The sequence below is a fragment of the Lithobates pipiens genome, unplaced genomic scaffold (assembly GCF_037356315.1).
Source record: "Lithobates pipiens isolate NorthernLeopardFrog02 unplaced genomic scaffold, aLitPip1_a1.2 Scaffold_16, whole genome shotgun sequence".
NCBI lineage: Eukaryota > Metazoa > Chordata > Amphibia > Anura > Ranidae > Lithobates > Lithobates pipiens.
This window is the reverse complement of record NW_027507748.1, coordinates 108,320,292-108,338,600: the sequence shown is the minus strand read 5'-3', so window position 1 is coordinate 108,338,600 and position 18,309 is coordinate 108,320,292. Positions and strand designations below refer to the sequence as shown.

The 18,309-nt window shown below is 43.0% G+C and overlaps 1 protein-coding gene across 9 annotated transcripts in view; it reads left to right on the top strand.

Annotated features, from left to right (window-relative positions):
• The window catches only part of AP1S2 (adaptor related protein complex 1 subunit sigma 2), a 152,903-nt gene that overhangs the window by 58,113 nt on the left and 76,481 nt on the right, over nucleotides 1-18,309 (top strand). For 8 of the 9 annotated variants that reach the window (XR_013274387.1, XR_013274388.1, XR_013274389.1 and 5 more), the window contains 2 exons: nucleotides 9,928-10,036; nucleotides 12,208-12,345. Coding sequence is in view for 6 of the 9 variants with exons in the window: in XM_077480241.1 (XP_077336367.1) it covers nucleotides 9,928-10,036; nucleotides 12,208-12,345 (247 nt within the window). In the remaining 3 variants the exon portion in view is untranslated. Of the gene's footprint in view, nucleotides 1-9,927; nucleotides 10,037-12,207; nucleotides 12,346-13,164; nucleotides 13,199-18,309 lie in introns of those variants that run through there. The other variant, XM_077480245.1, reaches the window with a different exon arrangement.

The window sequence follows — 18,309 nt, the reverse complement described above, 5'->3', positions numbered from 1 at the left end:
CTTTGTTTTACCCTTGTAATTTCTTTTCCACTAGCATTTCTATTACAGTAGTGTGACAGCGCTGTACGTTTATTTAGTGGTTTGGTTGAAGAGTTATTTGATCCTATCTATGTATCATATGTTATCCTTGCATACGGTGATCCGAGAGGTCAGATTTTCAAGCTCTTGAATGCATTAAAGAACCGGCTAATTAATGTAGAAAACCATAAAAAAGTACATATAAAGAATTCCAGGCAAATATATAAAACGGCCTTGAGATCTGATAGCACTTGATGTATTTATTCCTTTAAAAGTATTGAAAACATTTGTCAGTTCAAGCAGCTTCAAGTTGAAAGTTGGTAGTGCTCTGTGAGTTGATGGGGAGGTTATTATATGAGCAAGATAGCTTCAGCAAGGACATCTTTTGTGTCTTAACCAATTCAGCCCTGAAGCATTTGGCTGCCCAAAGACTAGAGAATTTTTTGCGATTCAGCACTGCGTCGCTTTAACGAGGCCGTGCAACGTGGCTCCCAAACAAAATTGATGTCCTTTTTTCCCCACAAATAGAGCTTTCTTTTAGTGGTATTTGATCACCTCTGCGGTTTTTATTTTTTGCGCTATAAACAAAAGAAGAATGCCAATTTTGAAAATGCTATTTTTTTAACTTTTTGCTATAATATCCCCCAAAAAGATATAAAAAAAAAATTTTTTCCCCCAGTTTAGGCCGATACATATTATTCTACATATTTTTGGTTAAAAAAAACGCAATAAGCGTTTGATTTGTGCAAAAGTTATAGCGTCTACGAAATAGGGGATCGTTTTATGACACTTTTATTTGTTATTTTTTTTCCTAGTAATGATCTGCAGTTTTTATCATGACTGCGACATGGCAGACAGATCGGACACTTTTGGCTCTATTTTGTGACCATTCAAATTTATACAGCGATCAGTGCGATTAAAAATGCACTGATTACTGTGTAAATGTGACTGGCAGTGAAGGGGTTAACCACTATGGGGCGCTGCAGGGGTTAAGTGTGACCTAAGGAGTGATTCTAACTGGGGAGGGGGCTGTGCTACTTGTGACACGACACTGATCGCCGCTCCCGATCACAGGGAGCTGTGGTCAGTGTCACTAGGAAGAATGGGGAAATGCTTTTTTACATCAGAATTTCCCCATTCTTCCTCTCCGTGAGACGATCGCGGGTATCCCCGCAGACATTGAGTCCGCTGGACCCGCGATCACACTCACGGAGCTCACGGCTGTCGCGTGCCCACAATGCCACGTCTTAAAGGGAAACGTACAGGTACATTAATATGCCCTTCTGCTGACGTATATCGTCGTGAGCCAGTCAGCAAGGGGTTAAAGAGAAATTGCAGCATGGACCAATGTAACTATGCATATACCATACATGTCCCTAGAAACTAGAAATCACTGAAGTAGACAACGCTACTCAAAAGATCTCCACTTGCTTCTGGTCTCCTGCTGAGTGACTTTCCTGTGCTCTCTTAACACGAGGTCAGCTGCTCAGCACAGGCACCATTCATAGAATATTTTGCATCTTCCGAATGAATGCAAAATGTTCTCTGATTGGACGAGAGAGGCAGGGAGGTTGCACCAGCTGTCCACCTTGTCCAATCAGAGAATACTTTGTATTCATTCAAAGCATTCTGTGAATGGTGCCTGTGCTGGGCAGCCACTCAGCATGGAACCCAGAAGCAAGTGAAGATCCCTGGGATTGCGGTGTTTACTTTCCAGCTTTCAGGGGCATCAGCCATGCATGGTACATGCATAAATACACTGGTCCAAGCTGGACCAATGTAACCATGTATAAAAGATCCATAACTGGAATTCATTTTTAAGTTGGCCATATACACATAGCCCTCGGACTGAACGACAGATTCCTCCATTCACACTAACACTTGGATGCAGGGATCTCCCCTGCCGGCTATATATTCTAATAGTGATTACATCTGATTGGACCATTTTCTACCCAGCTTCTTTGACAAAAGTTGATTGAACAGTGGACTTTTGTCAAGCCAGATGCTGGCAACAGTGGCCTCCGCAGCTTAAATTTTGCTCAAAATGTGAGCCCTGTATACAGAATTTATTGTGTCTTGAACCAAAGATCAGCTAGGAGGCGGAGCAGTGACACAGAGCCAGCAGATCTGCCCCTCAAGTTCATTAGTGTACAGATATTTTTCAGTTAAAACAATATCTATAAACTGGTTTTGTTTCAACTCTGTATTTGTAAACCTGTCTGGAGATGTCCGCTAATTATTATTTTTTTTTTATTGAAGTGGGACTAAACTCAGTTCCATTTAAGGCATGTCTTGAATGATAACTGTCACAGTTGCTTGTGTTCTCTTTTAAAATGTGCTTTTCTTCTGTGAAATATTTTATAAAAAACAACAAAGAAATAAAGGAAAGATATTTAGACGTTTCCTGATGTACATTCTATCATTGCATAGAAAGTTGCTTGTGTTCTCAACTGAACTGCAAAGCCATCAAATGGCTGGTGTCATAATCATGTGTGCAGCACCATGGAAACTGCAGATCAAACAGGGGCTCAGATGGCAACTTTCTTGGATGGACGATTTTTGTTTTTTTCTTACCTGCAAGGTAAAGCCATAATGTACTAGCACATTATGTGAAACTTGCCTGAAAACGAAGCATTCCAGTGATGCATTGTCATCACTGGAGGCTGCTTCCATCTTCAACCCTCTTGCTTCCAGGTTTGCGGATTCCGGCTCTGTGATTGGCCAGAGCCACAATGACAACACTCCCGCACATACGCGTGGGAGCCGCCATTCACGACACAGGGATGGTTGGCCATTCCTTCGGAACGCGTGCGCCAGTATGCACACTAACCAGTGCACATTTTAGGAGATATTTACACTACCTATAGGTAAACCATATTAGAGGCTTACCCATAGATTAAAGCAAGAGATGTGATTACTTCCACTTTAATAAATTTTACTACAAAATGAATTATCTTAGTAACTATACTGTACTGCGTGTAGTGGAATGGGTAATATTGTTTTGGCAAAATATGTACCAGGGTATACTCAGACATAGCACTCTTAGCGGTCCATTTAATAAACTATATGCTCTTCTCAGGACACTGAGTTAAGTACTTACGGTAGTTTTGTTAATGTTTCTTGTTTTATTTTTAAAATGTAGAACGTGGTATGGCGATTTGTGTGTCTGTTGGCGGGTTCTCTGCATAACATTACAGAGAAAATTCCCTGTTAAGAAGGTCACATAACCTTACAAAGTCCTACGACTGTCTTTCTCTCCCAGCGGCACTTTTTTTTTCTTTTTCCATTTATGAAACGGAACAAGGCTTTGCTTCAGAATTCCAAGCAAGCACATTTGTAAAGCACAGAGCTGTACTTTATAAATATACCAGAAGATTTCTTCTTTTAAAAGCCACACTTAGCTGCAGTAAGGGCCCTTAGGTGTCAGGGGCCCCTAAAAGCAGCAGATAGGTGGGTGGTGCTGACCCCCTATTAGATTAACCAGTTGTATTCATGGCTTACAGCTATTTAAAAAAACCAAGTATGGGTTTTCAAAAAAAACAAACTTACATACTCACCTAGGTGGATTCTGCATCTGTCCCCCACTGCCCCAAAGACCAAGAACCGAGCGATCACATGACTGTTGATCATTCAATTCTTGGTCTTCTTTGAGCAAAGAGTGGTGACTGGCAACCACCTTTTTTTTTGCTCTGCCCCGCCAGTTCTCTCTATAGCGCTGGGCTGTGAAGGGAATAGCTGGCTCAAGCTCACAGCGGTGCGCTGAGAGGCTGAGCCTGCTGCCGGTTCAGGTATCTGAGCAGATCCCAATATTTAAAGTCTGTATCCCTCCAGAGTCTCAAGTGGCTCTGTGACATCAGCTGACCATAGACTTAAAGTGGATGCAAACTCTCTCCTATACCCAGCGAATTGAACAGCCTCAGATGATACAGAGATTAAGCAAATCGCCTTACATAAGTTTTACGTGCATATCTGCTGTCTTCAGCTTGCTATATTCTTTATAATTCTTACACTGTATTAGAATTTTTACTTCCTCATTCAGCAGTAGGTGTGTAATCTGGGCTTACACCGTATGACAACTGATTGCAGGAAAATGCACACCCCCATCCACATAGGCAGAGGAAGGAAGATGCTTTCAAAGCCGTATTGTGACAAGGCAATCTCTCTGCTAATCTATTTATAGCAACATCCCTGACACTAGTTTCAGGCTTGTTTTATCTCCCGTCTCTGAGAACTTGTCAGAAGTTATGCTGATAACAGAGGAACGAAACGGCAGAAAGACACAGGACTCAGGGCTTTGGAGAAAGAGAAGTAAACGCTACAGATATATGTGCCTAGGTCAAGTTTCATGAATCGGGTTTACATCCACTTTAAGCCCGTTTGCTGAATCTGGGTCACATGAGTGCAGAAATCCTATGACCCACAGGAGAAAGCATTATAAACCTCCCTACCTGCACAAGATGTGTTTTCACCTGCATAAGATTTATTTTGTACTTTCATGGTGTCATTTGTTGCCCTGTGCGCACAGCCTATAGCAGTGTAATCACATTCTGGTGTCAAAAATTTGAACCGTGTGGCATTGTACTGTACAGGTTAATTCTGCATTCTGCTGTCTGTAGTCTGAGAACTGACACATCCTGCGAAGAAACTACATATCCCACAATCCCTGGCTCTCTGTCTACTGCTCTGCTGTGGGTGAGAGCATATAACACAGTTCACCGTGGTTCAAAAGATGTGTGTGTTACATCATTAGGTACAACAGAAATGACTAGTCATGCAATGGATGCTAAGTAACCTGGAATAAGTTGCTTAGGGACAAGTTTGGTGAATGAATGCATGGACATAGGGGAATCGATTAGTCATGACCCTGCAAACTACAGCTACAAAATGTGAGCACATCATTACAGGGTAAGGAAAGAAAACAATATTCATATCTAGTTAAAACAACAAAAACATTTGAAAGTGTACAATGCCTTTTAAACCGCTCAGCTTGTACCAGATTGACTCATTATTTCCAGCTTGTATCGCTCCATATACGGGCCAGAAGAGCGATGTCTTGGACAAGAAAGGGGTTACAGTCTGTATTAAACATTCACTAAAAGCCTGTGCAAAACAGATCCCATCCCCCGTCCTCATCCCCAAATTGGCGGTTGCCTATACCAATTGTGTATAAGAGAGTCAGAGGATCTAACAACTGTGCCAGCCATTTACAGTACATCATTAGGAAGCAGCAGTACGCAGGTTGCCAGATTATATTTACAGTTTTGCAGTTAGCTCTTCCATTGTGACAGACCTGCTATGTTAATTAAAAATACAGTTATCCTTTGTAATGAAATGTATTTTTTTATAATGGGACATAAGCAGTGGGATATTAAAATACACATTTCTGACTAGTTTAATTTTGCCTGACAGATATCACCTAGTTTGTTCATTTTATTCTTTTTTTTTTCCAAGGACAAATTGACTTTTGTGCCATTTCCCATATGAGTCTTAATTGTACTAATGTGCCAAAGTGCCACTTGCACTAAATCAGACAAGATCTTCTCCATGTAGAAAAGAGAGATGGCTTACTGGGCGAATAGAACAGCACTTAACAAATGCTCCTAATTATCATCTTCTCAAAACTGAACTGCTTCCCCACGGGCCTCACCACTGCTCTGACTGCTGTGTGGCAAGGGCTCAGAAATTAATGTGCTGGCAGTTTGAGTTTAATCGTACCATAGTTAGCAAGAGGGGAGAGGCGGCTGAGATGCGGCTGCTTCATTTCTGTGTGGATCAGGTCCAAGGGTATTCCATCAGAGACAAGCTTGTAGCAATTTTTTCTTTTAAAGTGTCAGTAATTACACAGAAATGTAGCGGATGCCAGACCTGTGAAGGTTACAGAGTAATAGGTGGCACAACAAGCTCTTTTAGCTTTCATTTTGTAAATTCGTCATGGCAAAGTGTGCCTGTTTTTTCACACATTGCAAAAATTTCCATTTTGCTCATTAAAAACCTTGCAGTGGTAACCTTATTGAATTATCCTTCCTTACTGTTAGGAAAACAGCGGTGCTAATGTTAAAGCCTAACTTCAGATTATTCTAGTCGCATTGCCCCCCCCCCCCCCCCCCCCCCAAACTACCTGCAGGTATGAAAAAACAAATGACCAGCTTAGTTCCTGATTCCTTGGTTACTTCGCAAGTCCCCCTCTTGTTTTCTGTTCACTTACTGGGTCTTTCTTCAGGTGTCACCTGAATGTAACATTACTGCCCACTCCCCCTATTGATGGAGGCAACACTTGCACCTACCAAGTCTTCTCTCATGGGTTTCAGAGGCAGGATAACTCATGGGGGCTGTGAGGGGACCAGTGCCCAAGAAGATAATGAGCAGGGCAAGACATTAGCTTAGGTCATGGAGGAAACTGGCTTTGATCCATTACACTGCAGAATGTCTTCGGAAGAGGTATTTTGAATCAAGAGTGAGGTGTGAGGTCATTGATGCACAATACACTATTTAAATTTTTTTTTAACAAGTTCATATTGTGACTATCGCCTACCATTCAGAGAACATTTATCACATGCTTCCTTGGGATTATAGTCCGCTAACTGGAGCCTTTTATGGGTTAAATGGAAATTCAGCCCTTGCTTCTGACTACTATATGACTAGGGGTGGAGAGCTTTATGACTTGGACTGACAGGTAAGCCTATAATAAGGCATAACTGTAGATACAGTAAATATCTACTAAACGTGCTGTTTAGGAGCTATTCACATTTGTAGCAGCTGGTGACATCACTGGTGCATGCGCACTGCGCTCTCAATAGAGGGCATATTGGAGTATGCCATCCACGGAGAGAGCTCTGTCACCACCATGACTCTGGGCATATGTGCGGGAGTGGCGTCATTGCGGTCCGACCATTCGAATCTCCAGAGCCTGCTAACCCGAAAAGGACGATCAGGTAAGGATGGAATCGATGGCAGTGCTCCGCAGGAGGGCTTTGTACATACTAGCCCATTAAGGCTTAAACTGCCCGAGGGCCTTTTATTTTTTATTGAAGTTTACTATAATGGGAAGTGATCTGCCTATTCAGGAAAAAGCAACAGGTTTACTTTAACCCTCCCAACCCCCTATCCCCAGAATACAGCCCAGTATTTCATTAAAGTGGTACCAAACCCAAAAGATTATTATAATTCAGCTTACCAATCATTAGATCTGGTGGCTGCATTCATTTTTGGCTTTTTTTTCCTGTGCTGTATTAGTAAGACAATTCTGGTGGCATGAGCACAAGAGGCACAGCAGACAGCACCATTGTCAGTCTGGGGGGAGGCTTGAAAGTACAGTATTAGCAGCTTTAGTTACTCTAACAAATTAACAAATTGAAGCCAAACTCTCCAGATCACAGTTTATAATATGTTACATCAAAAAAAAAATTCCATTAGGGATAAAGTTTTTGTGTGAATAAATAAAATCTGATAATTTTAATCACCTCTGCCAATGTTCATTGGTTTGTCTACTCCATGTAAACTGACCCATTCTGCTGGAGAACTTGTGCTTGTGAAATCCAGACTTGCTGGCTGGATCAAGAAAGCCTAAAAAAAGGAAACAAATACAACCAATATAATAAAGGTTTGCTGTTGGGTTTAATACTGCTTTTATTTTCAGAAGTCAGGCAGCCCAATGCAGAAGCTAAAAAGATAGATAGTTTTGGGAGCCTGGGAGGGGGATGGTAGAAGCAAAAAAATGTAGCTATAATATTTTAGACATTTTAAGGGATCTCCTAGAGACTAATTACTGCATGTGTATTTTATTCAACTGTCGGGTCCATAGAGAAGAGCACAGTTCTTCCCATGCTTGAGATCATTTGCAAATGGCTCATTGCCTATTTCTTTCCAAGAGACACTTTTCTATCTGCTGAGCAAGTAAAAACTGTAAATACTCACTAGATAATATGGGGGAGATGGGGGATCGGTCTGTGGTAATACACGGAGAGCCCAGGACAATGGGCTTATGTTATTTGTCTACAAAATCTCTAAGTTGTCCCTTTCAATCCATATCTTCAGTTAGCAGAGACTGGATTCTAAATGGACAGATAGGTAGACGGTGGGCTCATGAGGACTGCAAATAGTTGTGTTGCCTGGTCTACCTGTGTTTTTTTTGTAGTTTCCATGTACTAGACCAGTGCTCTGCAAACTGCAGCCCTTTGCTTGCCTTTGTCCAGCCTCTGAGGCCTTATTCCTGCCGCGACGCCAAAAGTGGGGCACTATTCCTCGAACTGACACCAGCGATGGGGCATTATCCCTCCCACTGATACCAGCGATGGGATACTATTACTCCCACTGACACCAGCGACGGGGTACTATCCCTCCCACTGACACCAGCGATGGGGTACTATTCCTCCCCCTGACACCAGCGACGGGGTACTATTCCTCCCCCTGACACCAGCGACGGGGTACTATTCCTCCCCCTGACACCAGCGACGGGGTACTATTCCTCCCCCTGACACCAGCGACGGGGTACTATTCCTCCCCCTGACACCAGCGACGGGGTACTATTCCTCCCCCTGACACCAGCGACGGGGTACTATTCCTCCCCCTGACACCAGCGACGGGGTACTATTCCTCCCCCTGACACCAGCGACGGGGTACTATTCCTCCCCCTGACACCAGCGACGGGGTACTATTCCTCCCCCTGACACCAGCGACGGGGTACTATTCCTCCCCCTGACACCAGCGACGGGGTACTATTCCTCCCCCTGACACCAGCGACGGGGTACTATTCCTCCCCCTGACACCAGCGACGGGGTACTATTCCTCCCCCTGACACCAGCGACGGGGCACTATTCCTCCCCCTGACACCAGCGACGGGGCACTATTCCTCCCCCTGACACCAGCGACGGGGCACTATTCCTCCCCCTGACACCAGCGACGGGGCACTATTCCTCCCCCTGACACCAGCGACGGGGCACTATTCCTCCCCCTGACACCAGCGACGGGGCACTATTCCTCCCCCTGACACCAGCGACGGGGCACTATTCCTCCCCCTGACACCAGCGACGGGGCACTATTCCTCCCCCTGACACCAGCGACGGGGCACTATTCCTCCCCCTGACACCAGCGACGGGGCACTATTCCTCCCCCTGACACCAGCGACGGGGCACTATTCCTCCACCTGACACCAGCGACGGGGCACTATTCCTCCCCCTGACACCAGCGACGGGGCACTATTCCTCCCCCTGACACCAGCGACGGGGCACTATTCCTCCCCCTGACACCAGCGACGGGGCACTATTCCTCCCCCTGACACCAGCGACGGGGCACTATTCCTCCCCCTGACACCAGCGACGGGGTACTATTCTCCCACTGGGCACAGTCCGACTCCCCCCCCAAAGTCTGCATGACTGTAAACTGGCCCTTTTGTTTAGAAAGTTTGGAGTCCCCTGTACTAGACAGTGGAGTACCGTTAACCTTTATAGGCGATTCGATCGGTTAGAGATCTTTCATGGAGTTTCTATCACTCTGAACCACAGATATTGTGGAAGTTAAAAAAATAAAAAAAAGAGTCTTGCTGGGTGAGTAGAATCCAGAAGTAAGGATGTGATATGTTTATAATTGTGGAGAGGAATCGGGGAACTATGAAGGTACCCCGATTCCAGATACCCAAGAGGTTTACTAGGGTGTGTGTGTGTGTGTGTGTGTGGGGGGGGGGGGGGGGGGTTACTCATCCAAGCCAATTCTATGGTTATGTAATATTGGTTTAGGGTGGCCTATTCTTTAACCCCCCCCCCCCCCCCCACCTCCCCATATACCTCTTAATAATAATTTGTAAATGTATCTACTATTTTTCTTTTATTATAATGACAGTCACTATATATCTGTATTTTTATATACCAATATCTGGTAGGCATCATCTCTGAAAATGATTCCTTCTATGTGTAGGTACGCCAGCCTTTACTTCTGCTGCGCCATTGAAGACCAGGACAATGAGCTGATCACTCTAGAAATAATTCATCGTTATGTGGAGCTTTTGGACAAGTATTTTGGCAGCGTAAGTCTAATTACAATGTCCTGAAATGATGTACTCTGTGTGAAAAATTTAATTCTCGTTAAAACTTTAAGAAGCAAAATCATATTCTTTAGGCAGCTTTCTTACGGTTTCTCTTAAAACACAGGTTGCTTTTCCTTTTGTGGAAGAATGTTTTTCACTCTTTACTCTGCAATTTGATATTCTTTGTCTTATGCTGCTTAAGCAAGGATTAGAGTGGTTGTAAACTACTTTACAAACTGAAGTTTTCAGGTGATACAGAGGGATTAAACAAATCCTTCTATGTAAGCTGAACCTGTTTAGCCACAGCCCGGTCTTCGGGCCAGTTCACACCAGCTGCAGTTCTAAGGCGCTTTTTTTTCTGCACTAAAAATGCTTGCACAGTGTTTTACATGTATTCCAATGGCTCTAGTTCACACCAATGCAGTCAGCTTCCGGTCAGTGTGTGCACTGGAAACTGACCTGGAACTGACTGCATTGGTGTGAACTAGAGCCATTGGAATACATGGAAAACACAGTGCAAGCATTTTTAGGGACAGTTCACACCACAAAAATGCACTCATACGTTCCGGATCAGTGTCTGCTTACAGTTCACACCACACGCATTTCCAGTGTGTTTTTGATACAATTTGCTAGGTTGCAGTACAGTCATGTGCAGAAAAAATGCAGCATGCTGTACTTCTTCTTTTTTTTTTTTTTTTTCTGCAGTGGAAACTGACTGCACTGGTATGAACTAGAGCCGCTGGGATAGTCATAGAGTCATAGAGTTTACACAGCATTTCTAAGCTTAGAGATGGAATACTGTCGCACACTGCACAGTATGGACAGGGGAGCTGAGTTGAGTGTAATCTGAGACCTGAGTGGAGGAAATGAACACACCCCCTGTACACTGCTTCATGGGGAAATCCACGAGTGGAGATAGCAGAGGGAGGAAAATCACACTAGGTGTTATTGATTGGGGCAAGTAAATACAATAGAATAATATGCTTTCTTTATTTCCAATTCAGAGGTTAAAGAAAAACACTTTAACCAGTATAAACATGTATTAAAGCAAATGGCAACTTAGAAAGTCAATCACAAATCCAAAAAAAAACAAATGAGCTGTTGAGTAGGTCAGTACATGTTTTCAGAGCCAACTGAGATTAAAGTGAATGTAAATCCTCTCCTATACCCAGTGAAGTGAATAGCCTCAGGTGATGCACAGAGATGAAACAAATCTCCCTACATAAGTTTTATTTGTATATCTGCTGTCATTCAGCTTTATATGCTGTTTAGAAAGTGCACATCCTGTTAGATTTTTTTTCTTCCTGTTTCAGCAGTGGGAGTGGCGTCTTTGCATACACTGTGTGAGAGCTGATTGGAGGAAAGGCACACACCCCCTCTCCTCATAGGCAGAGGAAGGAATGCATGTGCAGAGCAGTGCTGTTAATAGACAAGCTCTCTACTAATCTACTTATAGCACCCACCTCAACACATATTTCCAGATGCTTTTATCTCCCGTCTTTGAAAACTTGTCAGAAGTTATGCTAATAACAGAAGAACGGAGTAGCATAGAGACACAGGACTTGGGGCTTTGGACAGAGATAAAAAACACTACAGATGTGTCTGGTTCAAATTTCACTGATTGGGTTTACATACACTTTAAAGCAAGACAACTGCACATACATAGTGATTGTCTATTTCTCTATGTAATGTTATATTTGCATCTAGCCCTGTGTAATTTTATGTTCTGAGATGGCTTTGCTCTTCTGCTGGTGGCTAATCCCCCAAATTGTGTTTTAGATTAGAATTGGTGAACTTGACCAACACAAGGATTATAATCATGACTGAAATGTAATATCTAGTAATTACTTTGTTCATGAATTTGTTATGCATGTAGTAAGATCAGTTTGCAAAAAAATAATAACTTCAATTATGCTAACCGTGGTCAAATCCTATTGGAAAACTGAAAGGGAATGTAAACCATTTCCTAGCTGTCTCAAGGTTTTAGCTCCAATTTCATCTTTAGAAAGCTGGCTGTAAAGCTATTTCAGTTACAAGAGCTTGTCTGTACCATTTTTATATCCATATATACTGGAAATGTTATCACTTATTCTGATGTACGGATTGCTGTTGAAACATTTGTTCTGTGTGTCGTTATTCCTGAAGACATGCTCATCTTCTCTGCCTTTCAGGTGTGTGAGCTTGATATCATCTTTAATTTTGAGAAAGCCTATTTTATCCTGGATGAATTTCTTTTGGGAGGAGAGGTACAGGAAACGTCAAAGAAAAACGTTCTTAAAGCCATCGAGCAGGCCGACCTGCTACAAGAGGTAAGGAGAATGACTTTACCTACCGCATGCTTATGTTGCCACCATATCTTTTGCTTCCTGCTACTAACCCCTGATGGTGGCATGTCCAACCTCGCCATCTTGGCACCAACTTTTGTAGCCTAACCACCTGCAGTCGATCTTGTAGATCACTGAGCCATATGCCAAATACCTCAATCGGGTCCTCCGGTTTAATTTTTTTTTGTTCATAACGTAATTGCTTTCAGCAGACATATACCATATACCTATGCCAGTTAGTGTGGGCCTTATTAAAGTGCAAGTATGTTATCCACTGCTTCCAATTTTTTTCAGTTTAGCTGGCGAGATTCGAAATCTTGATTCTATCTGAGGTTAACGTATGTCGTTCTTGCAAAGATGGGGCCTTATAATTGGATTATTCATCCAGCACTTGGGGTTTCGTGTACTTGTTATAAACCCGTATGACCTGGGAATATTTAGCAATCCCTTCTGTATCTTGATCCCATCCCACAGTATTTCTGGGGAAAAAATTTGTTGTCAGCAAGTGAGCTTTGGTTTGATATGCCTTCATCTGTTTAGTACTGCATGTTGCTTTTGCATTATCCAGTTAATTTCTGTGCTGTACTCTGCTATAGTTCAAGTATACTCTTATGTGTTAATATAAGAATGGCAGCATTTATCAATAGCCTGCATTCTAATATCCAATTACAATTTTATTTGATCTATCAAGGTTATTTCTTTCACCTTTTGTGTCTATTGTGTTGTGCCTAATGTATTGTATCTGGTGTGTGTCTATTCTGATGTCTTTGTGTGCTTCTCTACTATTTCATTGCTGAATTCCAGAAGCTAGACTGTCTTCTTTGACACTTTTTTCAGGTATTGTTCTTAAGCACTAATCTTACTAAGATTATCAATACTAACCAAACTAGTTCATTGCTCGGAGTGGGTAATGCATATAACCTATGGCTTATGTCAGACAACCTCTCCTTTTTTTTTTTTTTTTTTTTTTTTTTAAGAAACTGAAATATTTAATCACAGTTTAATCAGTACTTTTATTATATTCATATGGGAAGCCTCTTTAGTTGCATTATAGGAACTTAACTAGTGTATTATTTTTTGCTGGATGGTTCTTTCCTCACACAGAAGTAATGAGTAACTACATCTCTATTCTGTAAGAAAAAAAAAAAGTCTTATTCCCAGAATAGACAGTACTGTGAGTTTATGAAATGGACACAGTGTGTAGGAAATATCCCATTTGTACAAGGATCTGGAGTCTGCAGCAGTCAGCAGATGCTCCCTGCCTATCGCGCCCAATCATGGACTTCAGTGTTCTGTGCTGTTTCACCAAGCACTGTAATTTCCTCTCCTGTAAGCAGGAAATCTGTGATCATTGCTGTTTCAGTTAGATTAAATTAAAAACTATCGAGACCCTTTTACCTTATTGATTGGGTATTTTTATAAACTGTTCTGCAATAGCTGCAGCCACCTATTAGATCTAAAGTTTAGCCCCCGTGGTCTGTTTACTAGTGGAACTTTTAGCCATATAGTAGCAGAGTATATTTGATTACCCTTAACAAAGACGTGCAATTGCCCTATTACACTTGATTACTATTGTTATAGAGATAAAGTGCAGCTGCTTGTGTACTTTTTTTTTTTTTTTTTTTGCTGCCCCTAGTGTAAAAGTACTGTGCACTCACTCCTACTAAAAGTATGTGACCCTTGGTTTCCTATGTTATGGCTGATTATGTGTGGTGCTGTAGACTTCCACTGTATAAGATGTAAATGCATTTGGCACCCATTAGTATAGAAGTAAAGTCTACTTGGCTGCTATTGGATTAGAGGTAGAGTGCACCTGGCACTCATTGGTATAGACATACACTGCACTTGGTTCTTGTTGGATTAGAACAGTGGTCTCCAGTGTGCTGCCCTTTGCTTGCTTTTATCTGCCCCTTAGGGTACTTTTCCTCCCACTGACAACACTGATAAGGCATGATTCCTCCCAGTGACACCAATGATGGGACACCATCCCTCCCAGTGACACCAATGATGGGACACCATCCCTCCCAGTGACACCAATGATGGGACACCATCCCTCCCAGTGACACCAATGATGGGGCACCATCCCTCCCAGTGACACCAATGATGGGGCACCATCCCTCCCAGTGACACCAATGATGGGGCACCATCCCTCCCAGTGACACCAATGATGGGGCACCATCCCTCCCAGTGACACCAATGATGGGGCACCATCCCTCCCAGTGACACCAATGATGGGGCACCATCCCTCCCAGGGACACCAATGATGGGGCACCATCCCTCCCAGGGACACCAATGATGGGGCACCATCCCTCCCAGGGACACCAATGATGGGGCACCATCCCTCCCAGGGACACCAATGATGGGGCACCATCCCTCCCAGGGACACCAATGATGGGGCACCATCCCTCCCAGGGACACCAATGATGGGGCACCATCCCTCCCAGGGACACCAATGATGGGGCACCATCCCTCCCAGGGACACCAATGATGGGGCACCATCCCTCCCAGGGACACCAATGATGGGGCACCATCCCTCCCAGGGACACCAATGATGGGGCACCATCCCTCCCAGGGACACCAATGATGGGGCACCATCCCTCCCAGGGACACCAATGATGGGGCACCATCCCTCCCAGGGACACCAATGATGGGGCACCATCCCTCCCAGGGACACCAATGATGGGGCACCATCCCTCCCAGGGACACCAATGATGGGGCACCATCCCTCCCACGGACACCAATGATGGGGCACCATCCCTCCCACGGACACCAATGATGGGGCACCATCCCTCCCACTGATTTAAATGTGGAACACTATTTGTTCCACTGACACCAATGATAGGGTAGTATTCCTTTGACTGATAGCAACAACAATGGGGCACTATTTCTCCCACTGACCCCAATGAGGGGTTATTATTCCTCCCAGGATATAAATGTTGGAACACTATTCCTGCTACTGAACTCAATGATGAGGCACTATTCCTGCCACTTATACCAACAACAATGGGGTACTATTCCTCATACTAATGTAAATGGTGGAATACTATTCCTGCCACTAACCGATGATGGGACACTATTTCTCCTCCCACTGACCACAGGCATTGCTTACACTCACTGACCACCAAGACTGCTCATGTTCTACTCCCACTGACCACAGGGATCCTAAAAATGTAAAGAATGTAAAGAACAGTAAACTGGCCCTTTGGAATGTTTGGAGACCCTTGGTCTAGAAGGACAGTGCACTGGCACTCTTTGCCTTGAAAGTACAATTTATTTATCTGCAACTGGTCTAGAGGTACAGTGCACTTGGCTTCCCTTTTGTCTACAAAGGAGCAAAGGACAGTTTCCTTCTAGACCAGTGGTTCCCAAACTGCAGCCCGTGGGCTGAATATGGCCCTTTTTCTTTCCTTTATCCGGCCCTTGAGGCACCATTCCATTCACGGACACCAATGCGGGGGCACTATTCCTCCCCAAAATACCAACAATGGGGCAGCATTCCTCCCATTGATACCAACAATGGGACACTATTTTTCCCACTAAAATCAATGATGGGGCACTATTCTTTACACTGACACCATTGAGGGGGCACTATTCCTTCCACTGACACCAGTGTTTGGAACACCATTCCTCCTATTGACACCAACAGTGGGGCACTATCTTTCCACTAAAACCCATGATGGGGCATTGTTTACTCCCACTATAGCCAGGGTGTTTTCTAATCCCACTGGTCACAGTCTGCCCCCCAAACCCAAATGGCAATTAAAGCGTAAGTAAACCCATCAATTTAACTGTCAGATCGATTGTGCTATCAACCAAACTGTCAATAACTGTTGTCATAACTGATCACATGTGCAGCATCTTGGCAGTTGAAGATTAAACAGAGGTCAAGATGGCAGCTTCCTGGGCTGAGAACAATAGAAGCATTTCCTTTCACTTTAACTTTGCTTAGAGAAGGTTTGGAGACCCCTGTTCTAGACCAACGGGAGACAATGTATACACTGCATTTAGTACCTCACTGTCTTGGATTATAGGATAGTGACATCCCATAGATATGCACAGTGTACTTAGTTGCCTCGTGGTGTAGATTGAGAATGCACTTCGCTCTCATTGGTCAAGGAGTACAGTGCATTCAGCTCCCATATGTGTGCAAGTAGAGTGGAATTATCTGTAGCTGAAGATGAAATAAAGCACATTTCCCTCCTGTCAGTGTAGCACTAAAGTGCTTTCACTTGGCCTTTTTACATTATAAAATACTGGGGCAGAAAAAGTATTATTGATTGCATTATGCAGAGACATGTTTACACACGTTCCAGCAACATCTGTTGTATTTAGTTATAAATACTGACGTTAAAGTTTTTCTCTACATTGCGTTATACATGCTAATACTAGTATAAAGGTTAATATCCAGTAAGTTCAGAAACCTACAGCAACCAAAAGTGTTGCAACTACACATTTTAATGATTTGATTCTCTGTTTTACATATTAGTTATTGTACACATGACCCCATCCACTGGCTATCTGTATATCACAGACAGTGGTCAGCATTCCAGCTGAAGTGATATAATTATCCAAAAGGCGATCCTTTCTTTTCAGTTAGTCTAACTTGCAATGACAGCAAAGAACACTAAAGTACAATCACCGTGTAGCATTAGGGCCGGTTCACACAGGGGGCGATGCGAGGCGACACGACTTGCCTCGCCGCGACCTCAGCGGCGACTTGCAAATGACTTCTGTATAGAAGTCAATGCAAGTCGCCCCGAGGTCGCCCAAAAGTAGTACAGGAACCTTTTTTCTGAGTCGGAGCGACTCGAGTCGCTCCTCTTAGAACGGTTCCATTGTACAGAACGGGGGCGACTTGTCAGGTCGCGGCACGGCAAGTCGTGTCGCCTCGTGTCGCTCCCTGTGTGAACCGGCCCTTAGGAATCAGGAGGTACAGCCTGCATGATGTAATGGACAAATGTTGCTGTCCAACTATAAACATGTATACAGTATTTACAAACTACACGTTTTAAAACCTTATTGCAGTAAGAATATTTACATTAAGTTGGTTGCAGTCACATATTTTTCTAAAACAAATACAAAGATTGTACTTTTCTTTCTATATACCTTCAATTAAAATAATGATAGTTCTTGGTTATCATTACCATTTGCCCTTTTTCCATTTAGTTTTTACTTTGTTGCCTTTAATGAAATGTATGACCTTTTGATTCCCTAGAAGATATTGCTTTTTAGTAACGTCAGATAGTAAAACTAGTGCCAGCAGAGTGTTGAGTAGGAAGAAAATGTAGCTTGAATTACTTTATTAATAATACTTGATATCTGATTTTCATTTATATTGTGAAGTATAAGAATTATTTAATATAGCTTCCCAAATAAGCATAATGGGCCAAGTTTAACCTGCTGGGGTGAATTAAACTTAGGCTGGCCATATACTTTTTTTTTTTTTCTTTTTTTTTTTTTTTTTTAATTCAGCTCAGAGGCTAAAGGAAAAAGACTAACAGATTCCTCCATCCACGCTATACACCACGGGTGAACAAAAATCTCCTGCTGTGGCTATTGCATTATGATAGCTGGCTGTTTTTTTTTTTTTTTGTTTTTTTTTTTTTTAATTCTCCAGTGGGTTTCTTTGACCAAAAGCATTGGAAAGATTGACTTTGAATAAAGTGGGGCCAGCAGGGCGAACCAACCAAAATTCCCACAGTGTATGGCCAGCTTTGTAAACTCTAATAAGCAGGGCCCTTGATCCCTCTTATATTTTAACTGTTACTGTACTGTATCCTCCATTTTTTAACACATGTGCCAACTGTTGGTGGTTTATAAATCCTGCATTATAATAATGACAACATTTAAGGCCTTTGTTGCTAATTCATTGGAGTGTATCTAAAGCCTAAACCTTTTTATTTTGAGTGGGATAGAATAGAGCAGGGATATGCAATTAGCGGACCTCCA